This window comes from Oreochromis niloticus, unplaced genomic scaffold, assembly GCF_001858045.2.
Source record: "Oreochromis niloticus isolate F11D_XX unplaced genomic scaffold, O_niloticus_UMD_NMBU tig00003043_pilon, whole genome shotgun sequence".
NCBI lineage: Eukaryota > Metazoa > Chordata > Actinopteri > Cichliformes > Cichlidae > Oreochromis > Oreochromis niloticus.
Genome location: NW_020327771.1, coordinates 20,924 through 32,700, shown reverse-complemented (window position 1 = coordinate 32,700; position 11,777 = coordinate 20,924). Strand labels below are relative to the sequence as shown.

Below are 11,777 nucleotides of genomic sequence, written 5' to 3'. Positions count from 1 at the left end.
CAAATCAAATATGCAGATCCATCTGCTGAGGCAACACCTTGCAGACCTTTTTTTTAACTAACATTTGTGTTTGTGTTTTTGTCATATAGTCTAAATGATTTTTTCTAGTCTTTCTGTGGCACAATCTTTTCGTTTGCAGCTCACAATGGAGCGGTTCACAACCAAGTGTGACGCGTCAGGAATTAGAATCAGCACCTCCAAGTCTTAGGCCATGTGCTCAGTCAGAAAATGCAGGAGTGCCCACTCTGGTTCTGGGACGAGTTTCTGCCCATGTTAAGGAGTTTAAGTATCTTGGGGTCTTGTTCACGAGTGAGGGGAGAGGGGAGCAGGAGATGGACAGATGGATTGGCGCTGTGGCTCCAGTGATGCGGCTCCAGTGATAGGCTTAGACTGTGTGCATATTTGATATAAGGTCAAAAAGTACATATAGGTGTCCATTTAAGGATCATATGTTAATGTTTAAATAACAAAATAATTTTAAAAATCACAGCCAACAGGGAAAAAAAATATCAAAAATGGGTTTGTTTTAGAATCTTTGTTTCTTTTTTGATGCTCATCAGGGAAAGCCATGTCAAAGATCCCTCAGAGGGAAGTTCCACGAATGGTGGCACTATTTTCTGGATAACTGATTAGTTAGTACGTAGTGATTTTATAACTGCTGGTCTCTAATCTGTATTATGAACTTTCTTTGCTCACGTAAATATGTGTGTTTTCTGGGCCAAGTAACTCTTATTTGGCACAAAATGATCCCTATGAGTATCAGCTCCTTCAAAAGGGTAGTTATTAGAGGATGGTGATAAATTGGTCATTAAAAGCTATAAAGAACATATAAATATAACAGTAAAATGCAACATTTTTACAAACCAAGAGATTAATGCTGCAGAAAATAGTTAATCTTGGGCTTAGCACACCGAGTGTTGAAATAAACATTTAAATTAAAGTAACCTATTTTAGGTCAAATTGCTGCAACTCCTGAACCACTGGCACAACTGAAAAATTCAAACGGCTCCTGAAAGCATCAACTCTGTGCTTTTTCAGTGATATAAGGGTCATTACTATAAGCCCAGGCAGGTGCTACATCCAAATTTTGGCAAATAACACAGAAAACAACACAGCAAAACAAAACTATAAAACATGGTGTGTGTGTGTTTTGTGTAGGCTCCATCACACTCACTAACTCTCTCTTCTGTCAGCCAACCTCCAACCGTCTTTTGGGGTTGCTGCAACACTGTGCTGGGATTACTGTAATGACCTAAAATCACTGACAAGCACAGAGTCACTGTTTTCAGGAACCATTGAAAGTCTTTCATTTGAAATGGTTCAGGAGTTATGGGAGTTACAGATGTTGAAAATGTTGCAAAACCCCTGTCTGAGGCTATTGACAGGTGCTGCTGTTTATTTCTAAGGCACAGTGGCATATTAGAGCTCTGAAATTTTAAATAGATCTAATTAAACATTGGAAATCAATTTAGTCTGTCAGCAGAAAAGTAAAATTAATTTGGCTTTCCGTGCCAGTTACACACTCCCCTTCTTATTCCAAATAAGCACACCCTCCAAGCAGCAACTATCACACACATAGCAGTCATAGAAAAAAGTGTGTTTCAGTGTTAAATGTAGTGCAATTTACAGTAAATTGTCCACCACAAACCTTAGTAGAGTTTAAGTTTTGGTAGAACAGTCAAGCTGTGCTCATTAGTCTAGCATAGAAATTTTGTAATTTCTTTTTAATTATTAGATCAGATAATTTTAGTGCTATTTTTGTAATTCCATTAAAAAATGCAGTTTGCCAGTTAGGTAATCAAATAACGATCAGTTACAGCTGACTTACAGGCCAGTCACCTGTCAGTCAAAGTGGCCATGCCCTTACCTACCATCACTGTCCAAATGACCCACCATACAGTTGTTATGAAGTTTGAAACTGTACTGTACAGGGAAAATTATTTCTTGTACCAGGTTGTAGGTGTGCATTTTAATGGTATTTAGTGGAGGATTTTAAATTGTAAACTGTTGGTTACATAGCCCATTTCTACTCTACTTCAGCACTCAAAGCTCACGTAGAGCTCAAACTTCAGAGACGAACACAAAGGAGATTTCCTGCATCTTTGAACGGCTGACAGTGACTTTAATAAAGTAATGGTTCCATGGGGTCATCCTCTATGGGGGATTTGGATTAATAAGAAATTTTCTGCAACAAAGAATAGCAGGTACAATCAGTACAGTATTTTTTATCTGAACACTGAATAAGACATGATCCTGTCACATTCACATATATTTTCATACTGGTTATACCAGGTAAAGGAGCTAAGATATCGTCAGTTCTGATAACAGAGAGTCTCTTTCATTTAAACCATTTCTGTTCACGTTTTAATCAAAACATGAAAAGTGTTACTATTTAATGTACCTGTTAAAAGACTTTGTGTCTTCTCACTATGTTCACAGGTTGAACTCTGTTGACGTCAAGTACCAGATCTGGAAGCTGGGGGTTGTGTTCACAGACAATGTAAGTAATCAGAATCAGTCAGGAGAGCGATGTCTGGCTCCATCATGTGGATTCCCTGCAGAAGTTCTTAAGCTCTTTTGTCTTTGTTGTTTATATCAGAGTAATTTCATAGGAACATTTTTAGTTTACCTCAACTTTTTTTTTCTAGTTCCTGTTTAAAAAGTTTTAAAGTTGCTTATGGCATTTAACATCAATAGCAGTAACGGCATCATATGACTTGTTGTATCGGCCCATAACATTATAAGATAAAATTCTGGTTATTGTGTCTGGCAATTATGTCATATAAAAATATTGGGATAAATATGATGATAAATATGAATGATGGGTGAGAGCCATTATTCAAAAATGAAAACAAATGGAACACCTGTGCAGCTTCTCAGGAGTGGCCAGCCTACCAAAATTACACCAAGAGAGCCTCGACATACTTTTTTTTTACCCAAAGCTAATACTGGGATGTCTGGTATGCACTGCTTCACTTTCTTGGCTGTGGGAAGTTGCTCCCATCACGTTTGTCTGAAAACTTTGTTCTTTGCTGTCTGTAAAGAGCAAACACTTCCATTTATGGACAGAGAGCTTTGAGTCAGTAGTTTTAATCTCGGCAGTGTTACCCTCAGGCAGTAAGAAGATTACTTATTTTGTCCGCTTCTTTTTCAGGCATTATTAAGTGTTTAGGAATAGCAACAGTGAAAGTAATATAAATAATTATATGTTACTAACCTGAGCCTTTACTGTGATTTAAGCTCAGTGCCAAAATTGGTGACCTGGATAAGGGCATTTGGAGTATCAAAATCAGGACACTTTATTAATCCCTAAGAAAATTATGCACTTACAGTTTCTCCAAGACAAAAACAGTAACAAACTAAAGTAAAATAAATAATACAATATGTTACAAAGTTTACATTTATAAGAAATAGCTTTAATAAATACAAATATCTCACTTATAAATATCCAGAATATTAGATAATATTAGTAGAAAACTGGGATACCAGTTTCATGATAGCGGTGCCTACCTACCTTACCTATGCAGCACAAGCTGACATTGATTAGCCAGATTAAAAGAGACAACTTTGTGACATAGTAAAGTTTAACCAAAGATGTAGCCATGAAACAGAAATGGAACAATTATGATGAATTTAAATGTTGGTAGTGTAAGCCATTACTTATACATAAACACCTGTGTCATTAATGCATGTCAGTGTGGGTCAGGGGTGAAAGATAAGTGTATCGCAAAGCCAAACATATGACCATCTTGTCAGTGATGAGAGACATGCCAAGTAAAGACTCAGCTTAGATGAGAATGTTTTCTGCTGCTAAGCCATCTGAAAGAAATACTATATAAGGGCTCTATGGTATTTTCTGAGGATAAAAGGAAGCCTTCTGTCACCCGGAAATTTCAGGACACACAAACACACACTAATCCCCTATAGTCAGCCACCCATTGCATTCCATAGAGCTCTTTTGTCTCCTATTAGGGGCTGAGGGTGGCAGCTCTGCCTGTCTGTAGTTCAAGAAGGTGACAGGTGCTTAGTGGGATGGAGAGATGCACTAATGAACGGCAGTGCCCTAGCAAGATTTGTCTCCTTCCTTACAATAAGGCTTATAGTAGCAAAAAATGGTCAGATGGTGCTTTCTATGTGAAATCGGAAGTTGGAATTTCCTGAATTTTTTCCCGTCCCCTCAGGGCAGATTTCCAACTCTGAACATCGCATCAGCCAACAGCCTTAATCAGCCCAACTTAACCATCCGAGATGGAACAACTGTATATAAACATTACTAAAACTGTAAAAGCTGTCATCTGTGCTGCTACAGCTGTTTATTTATGATAGCACTGGGCAGGTTCTGTCTACGAATGTGCTGCAGCGCTTTTAAGTACAAAAACAAGCATTGCACTGTGCTGTTAGTGATGCATTAATAGCTCTACCTTGCTAAGGTAGAACAACACAATTTTTTTTGTGGTTTTGCATTGTTTTGCAACGCCTTCCCTGACAGAAATCTGGATGGAAGCATATGCTCTTGTAAAAACTGAACATACATTTCAGCATTGATTTGGCCTTTCCAAATCCACAGGCACTATTGTAACTGAGTGCTAATCGGAAGTTGAATGGTCCATTTCCTCTGTAGTCTGGAGGATGCGTCATCCAAAAGAATTTAAAATATTTATTTGTCCAACCACAGAAGATGTTTTATACTTTCCCTCGGTCCCTGGTTTAAATGAGCTTTGGTCCGGAGAAGGTAGACAGCAGCGTTTCTAGATCATATTCACATATGGCTTCTTAGTAATCTGCAGAGTTGAGGGCAACAATGATTTTTCAAAATGTTACTGGACCTCTACAGTGACCAGAATCATGCCTGTTTTTACTGCAAAGAGACTTACAGATGTCATGTCTTCTGATGTTTCAGAAACGCTGCAGAAAAATTGGTGTGTTCAAACTGCTGTGACAGTCATGATTCTGCCCATTAAAAACCCAATGCAAAAGATTTGACCTCTGTTACCCCTATACCCCCCTTCCTGTGTATCTCTCTCTGTTCCCAGTGTTACATGTTCCACATGTATGTGGGAGTGCGAGCAAGTGGAGGAATTGGTGACCTGATTGAGGATCCAGCTGGTGATGAGTATGAGATCTACCGGATCATCTTCGACATTACTTTCTTCTTCTTTGTCATTGTAATCCTCCTGGCTATCATCCAGGGTGAGGCATCCTACACATACATGCACACAAACAGTTAAATGGACTCCAAACACAAGCAGGAGTCCTTCTGTTTGGACTCCTGCTTGTGTTTTGGCTAATTGTTAATTAGGTAACAATTAGCCAAAATGAATACATTCTAATATTGTAAAGTAGAGTAAACACCACAGGAAGTGTTTGTTTTTATTCTATAATACAGAGTGCTGATTCAAATGTATAATTATTTTGAGAGCAATCATTTCTGGTTCTGTTTGGTTTTCAATATTTTGATTGTTCTGTTTATTTCAAATTGACTAGACTAAATAATCACGACACCTCTCCAAGTGGAGTACACTTGAACACCACCGTAAAGAATTTCCTGCTTGTAAATTCAGATAAAACTGAGCTTATTATACTTGGCCTTAAAATTCCACGAAGCATAGTGCCTAACCAGATACTAACTCTGGGGTAAGGATATATGCATATTAAAGAAAAATATAGGACTGCTTTCTTTGCACAACATCTCTAAAATTATAAAATATTCTGTCACAGATTGATGCTGAAAAACTATTTTGTGCATTTATTACTCCCAGGCTGGACTACTGCAATTCATTATTATCAGGATGTCCTAAAAACTCCCTGAAAAGCCTTCAGTTAACCCACAACGCTGCAGCAAGAGTACTGACAGGGACTAGATATAGTATATTTCTCCCATATTAACGTCTCTTCATTGGCTTCCTGTTAAATTCAGAACTGATTTTAAAATCCTCCTCTTCCCATAAAAAAACTTAATCATTACTTATTATTAAACTCTGTCTATCTTCCACAGTGTGCCTTTTATCTACAATAATACAAAAAAACAAGCACAAACCCCAACAATCATATGACCCTCCTATGAGGAACCGCTCTGGGAAGGAAAAACTCCCTTTTAACAGAAGGACACCTCCAGCAGAACCAGGCTCAGGGAGGGCGGCCATCTGCCACGACCGGTTGGGCTGAGGGAAGGAAGACAGGACAAAGACAGAGAGCCAGAGATTAAAATAACTAATAATTAAATGCAGAGCGGTGTATAAACACAAAGTGAGAGAAAAAGGTGACTAAAGACGAAACAGTGCAACACGGTAACTAGGGGAGGATTCATGGTCACCTGATCCAGCACTAACTATATGCTTTATCAAAAAGGAAAGTTTGAAGCCTAACCTTAAAAGTAGAGATAGTGTCTGTCTCCTGAATCCCAACTGGAAGCTGGTTCCCCAAAAGAAGGTGTACTGTACTGTAAACTCTCAATCAGAACACCTAAGATGGGTTTAGATGGGTCTTCTTGCATGAAAGTGAACTAAAATATACCACCAAGGCAACGAAGCAGTGGCGGAAGAAGAAGCAGCACATTAGTTGTGCTGCCTACCATGGAGTGGCCTAGCCAGTCTGCAGAGCTCAGTCCAATAGAAAATCTGTGGAGGGAGCTAAAGCTTTGAACTGCCAAGAAGGAGCCAAGTAATCTGAAGAATTTCTGTAAAGAGGGGTGGGCCAAAATCTCTCGTAAGATGTGCAAACCCGTTGATCACCTAAAAGAAATGCCTTATCACTGTGTGTGCCAACAAGGGTTTCTTCACCAAGCGCAAAGTCATATTTTGGTTGGGGATTAACTATCTGTTTCACTCAGTGATATGCAAATCAATTCATAACTTCAATGAAATTTTAGATTTTAGGTTGATATTCTTTCTCTCTCCATTAAAATGTAACTACCATAAAAATTAGAGACTGTTCGTTTCTTTTCAAGTGAGAAACTTCAGTGGTAGTAGAAATTGAGTAGGAACCAAATAATTGTTTCCCTCTGCCATACATATTGACAATGATGATAACTAAGCTTGTCAAAAACAAAAGTTTGGGGCCTAATCTTAAAAGTAGGGTGTCTGTCTCAAGAACCCAGACTGGAAGCTGGTTTCATTGGAGAAGAGTTGGTTAGAGCTGAGGGCTCTTCCTCCCATTCTACTTTTGGAAACAAACCAAATGTTAGCTTACATTCTGACACTGAAGTGCTCAGTTGGATTAATATGATATTATGAGGCTTTTAAATATGATGGGACCTGGACCATTCAGAATTTTGCATCTGTCTAGGCTTTGTTTTTAGTATTTATAGCCTTCTCTATAGGGACATACGCTCTTTGGATGTAATATAGAGAATGTAACTGAATAGCAAAAAATACTCCTTTAGAAGTATTATAGTAGATAAAGCAGATAGCCTGCGGTTTTCATATCTATTGTTGTATTCAGTGTAATAATGTGGACCGGCATGTTTAAGCTCCACCCTCTGTGAAATTCTAGGGTTAATCATTGATGCCTTTGGAGATCTGAGGGATCAGCAGGAACAAGTGAAAGAAGACATGGAGGTGAAAACACACACAACACTTCAATGCAGTTTTTTACAACTGAGGCATATGAACATGTAAAAATATACGTTTTGTAGTTGTTTTGCATAGCTGTATCTCCAACAGGGGCATAGATGAAGATTGCCAATAGGTTACAATAAATGACAACCACTTAACTATCCCGTGTTTCTCTTGCAGACCAAATGTTTTATCTGTGGAATAGGTAATGACTACTTTGACACCGTGCCACACGGCTTTGAAACGCACACTCTACAGGAGCACAACTTAGCCAACTACCTGTAAGTACATCTGGAGAGTGTCTGCATTTCTCTGTGTCTTATTGTACCTTTTAACACCTACATCATCATAGATCATCACACCTACATAGTACACAGTCTTTCAGGTCAGTTAATGAAAGATAGGTGCCCAATCTTGGGGTACTTGGGGCTTGGTCCCCAATCTCAGGTAGATGTGATGATATCTATGATATTTGTCTTGGCTTGTTTTGTACCACAGCATTTGTGTTACACCGAGGTGCATTTCCACATTATTATCCCCAGTGTTTGGACACTTCTTATCCAGTTACATAAATTTCAGTGTGGCATTACTCAACTGTAACCACAGTTGCTACCATGATACTACTTGGATACTTTGGTAACTGAGTAGTAATAACTTGGAAATGGCCACATTACGTTCTTGAGCTGTAATAGAAAATACAACCAAAATTTCAAATGTCTGTTGACTTTAACCCTAAATACAGTACTGTGTCTCGAGCCAGCCCTCATTTTTAGGTATACTGCTTTATGTAGAAGTTTCTTAAAATTGTTGTACAGTCCAAGCTGTCATTAGGAGAGAGGTGGGGCAAACCCTGGACAGGTTGTTAGTCTCTCAGAAGACAACAATTCACATGCACATTCACGCCTATGGCCAGAATCACCAATTAATCTAACAAACATGTCCTTTGAATGTGGCAGGAAGCCTCAGAGAACCCACACAGGCAAGAATACACAACTGCCTCCAGCCAGCAAGTGCTACTGTAACATCTGGCACTGATGCTGTGTGACTGATATATGCAATGATAATACTGTTTGTGTTTTCTAACTGTGTGTGTGTGTGTGTGTGTGTGTGTGTGTGTGTGTGTGTGTGTGTGTGTGTGTGCGCTTCAGATTCTTTCTGATGTATCTCATCAACAAAGATGAAACAGAGCACACAGGCCAGGTAAAACACCTTTCCACTCTCTCTGCCAGTAACAGTTTTTTAATGGCTGCTTACATTGTTAAAGCCTCAGTATGGAACATTGAAAATCACCTCTGGTCATATTTGTATGTTCGATCAAATACAAAGGATAACATTTCCTGTAATGTTTAACTAATTCCTAAACAAGGGCCTCAAAACAAACTTGTAATCAGTTTGTATCTTATGTGATTAAAGCAGAATACTTTATAGAAGTTTTTCATAAATGTCTTTGTTGTAATGAGGTTTGTTTAAAACTAAAAACTGGCCAGTCTCCCATTCAAGATCATTTTGTTGGATATATACTGATGATATTCCATCATGGGTGCTATTTCTGGATCACGTTCCAGAAGTCCTGTTTTGACCACTTGCTCTGTGAACCCTGAGATTACACTGTGGACATTCACAGAATCGTCACTGGGAATGAGTGCTACAACAGGGCAGTTTCAGCAGTTTTCAGTCAAGGAATCCAAAGTCTCCAAGCTAAACAACAACGTGTAAGGTGTGGTGAATGTTGAAGGCTTGCCTTTTTCATACACTGAAGGAGACCCAGGCCCAATCATATAAGCACAACTCAAGCGCTTTCACACTATTGACATGTTAGTTTATGCCGCTCAGTCTGATTTACCTTTAATGCCTGTTGTGAATGCATAAAATGCAGGGCTTTATGCAGGGGCTGATTGGCTGGTCACTGATCAGGGTGGAGAACATTGGAGATCAACCAATTCCAGTCCATGGCTGGTCAGTGGGTGCATCTGTAGTGATCGTCTACTCTCCCTTTTGCTGGATTCCTTCTTTTGGTCACTCTGGTTTTCTTTTAAATTGTTTTAAGTTTTTCCGCTACTTCAAGTGCAGTTTTTAAAGTATAACTGGAAGCTTAAAAAATATTCTTAGTTAGCTTCTAGCATTCACTTCTGTGGTATGAGCTCAGGAGCTTTTAAACCCCAGCATATCAAATGATCAAATAATGTGTGATTCAGACAAAAACGGCTTGTAGTAAGGGATGAGAATTTATACAAATTTAGCAAATTCAATACCACTGTTGATGTCACTTATCAATTCTCTTATTGATTCTCATTGGGTTCTGATTGGCTCTGCTTGGAGAGTCACCATCTCTAAGCAGCATATCAAAGACATTACATCTGTGCATATTAATTGCATGTTTTGTGGTCAAATGTTTGTGCATGTTTAAAGCATTTCCCTGTTGTGATCATATCTGGGATCATTTTTCAAAATAAGTAACAGATTACAAATATTACCCAGAACACTTTTCTTAAAAGTAATATAGTATGTTATTTAATTACTCACCAGAGAAATTCATTTGTTGCACTACTTGTTATGTTACTTTTCTGTTTCTCCGTATAATGACCTGAAACACATTGTCTTATAATTACCATTTAACAATATAAACCTGAGGCTACAGTCCCACACACCAACACAAATCACTATCCCATTGAGCACACACATATGAGCTTTCTTGTAGTATTTAGGCATGAGCACAAAGCCGACAGCACAATGCAAAAATGAAAACCAGCACAAAGATACTTTAAAGTGATCACCACAGGGATTCTGCTTTAGAAACATGAACACATAGAAACGGACGCTGCACCCTGACTGCACATCACTGCCTTTGTTAGCTGTTGAAGATCAGGTCTGACTGCTGGGCTGGGGTCGGCTTTAATGGCACTCTGGGTTCTAGGCTAGCTTTGTTCATTTCAGTAGGTACCTAGAGGTTACAATGCTAGTACTAATTTCCATAATGAACAAAGCTGATGTGATAATTACACTTTAAATGTAACACACATGAAGCAAACCCTCCTTACCTCTTGCTCTCTGTCTTTAAGGAGTCTTACGTATGGAAAATGTACCAGGAACGTTGTTGGGAGTTTTTCCCCGCTGGTGACTGTTTCCGGAAACAGTATGAGGATCAGCTCAACTGAGTCAACCTTGGAGTGACAGACTCTTAACTCTGAAAGGCCGACTGCAGCCATCTGGCCTCTGCTTGTCCCTCAAACGTTTATTACTTTTCTGAGGAGGCTGTACCAAATGATGGGTTCCTCTCTATGCGTCATCTCTCCTCAAGTGGCCAGGCTCTTCAACGAGATGCACCCTGCCATTGTCATCCAGACAGTCAGCTCCACCCCCGACCTTTAGCACACTCTGCTTTTGAGACCTTGTACATAGAAAACTTCAGAAAATATGATGTACAATACATGACAGGTAGCAGGTCTAGAATTTTTTCACTCTGATGACTTCCTTGCTTCCTCTTATTCTATATTCAAAGTAACTTGCAAAAAATACAAAGGATTAATGGATTGAGGGTAAAAGAAGAAACCTAAAGAATGTTTTACTTTTAATATGACCATGTCTACGCCCTTTCATGTTTATAATGCACGATTCATATAGGTACAGGTGGTGGATACAATAATCAAACAAGTTGACGACTTATTCTGGCAAGAAGAACTCTGCAGCAAATCTACACTTCAATAAGCTTAAAGACGTGCTGACCTGAATACGATGGACAACGAAAATCGAACACAGCACCAAAGTGGAGACTTCAGAACAATCAGAAAGCTGAATGAAGCCCCTGTGCAAAGAGGAACATTTTCACAAACAGAGCTGCTGTGTTGAGTTGAATTACAGTTTGGTCCAAGAGTTTGAACAATGACACATGTTCTTCTCACTTTACTTACTTATACCACCATCACAGTGGATCTCAAGTCAAACAATGTAGATCACTAAATACTTGATTTGCCTTCAGCTACTGCTTGTTTGTGTTCTTCAGCCTTCACTTTTTTGTTCGGTAAATGAAAATGCTCCTTCGGGTTGAGATCAAGTGAGAGACTTGGTCATTGAAGAATATCACATTTCTTTGGCTTTAGAAAACCTTGAGGATAAACATATTTTCAAAAGCTAGCCACGTAGTAAACACCCTTTATCATTGTCAATTTATCATTGTCAGTAAAATCAAATAAAGTGCACACCACTGGTTACACTCAAGAAGAGGAA

The 11,777-nt window shown here is 38.8% G+C and overlaps 1 protein-coding gene across 1 annotated transcript; it reads left to right on the top strand.

Moving 5' to 3' along the window:
• The first annotated feature begins 4,861 nt into the window (after positions 1-4,861).
• On the top strand, positions 4,862-11,525 carry LOC109197932 (ryanodine receptor 2-like). The gene is made up of 5 exons (XM_025904652.1): positions 4,862-5,190; positions 7,492-7,556; positions 7,734-7,834; positions 8,702-8,753; positions 10,613-11,525. Exons 1-5 carry the CDS (start codon positions 5,040-5,042, stop codon positions 10,706-10,708), a joined length of 465 nt encoding a protein of 154 aa, XP_025760437.1. The 5' UTR covers positions 4,862-5,039; the 3' UTR covers positions 10,709-11,525.
• Positions 11,526-11,777: the final 252 nt, after the last annotated feature.

Coding starts and splice junctions, on each gene's coding strand:
- LOC109197932 (XM_025904652.1), top strand. CDS start 5,040: ATGTTCCACATGTATGTGGGAGTGCGAGCAAGTGGAGGAATTGGTGAC. Junction 7,835..8,701: donor CACAACTTAGCCAACTACCT/GTAAGTACATCT, acceptor TGTGCGCTTCAG/ATTCTTTCTGATGTATCTCA. Junction 8,754..10,612: donor AAACAGAGCACACAGGCCAG/GTAAAACACCTT, acceptor TCTGTCTTTAAG/GAGTCTTACGTATGGAAAAT.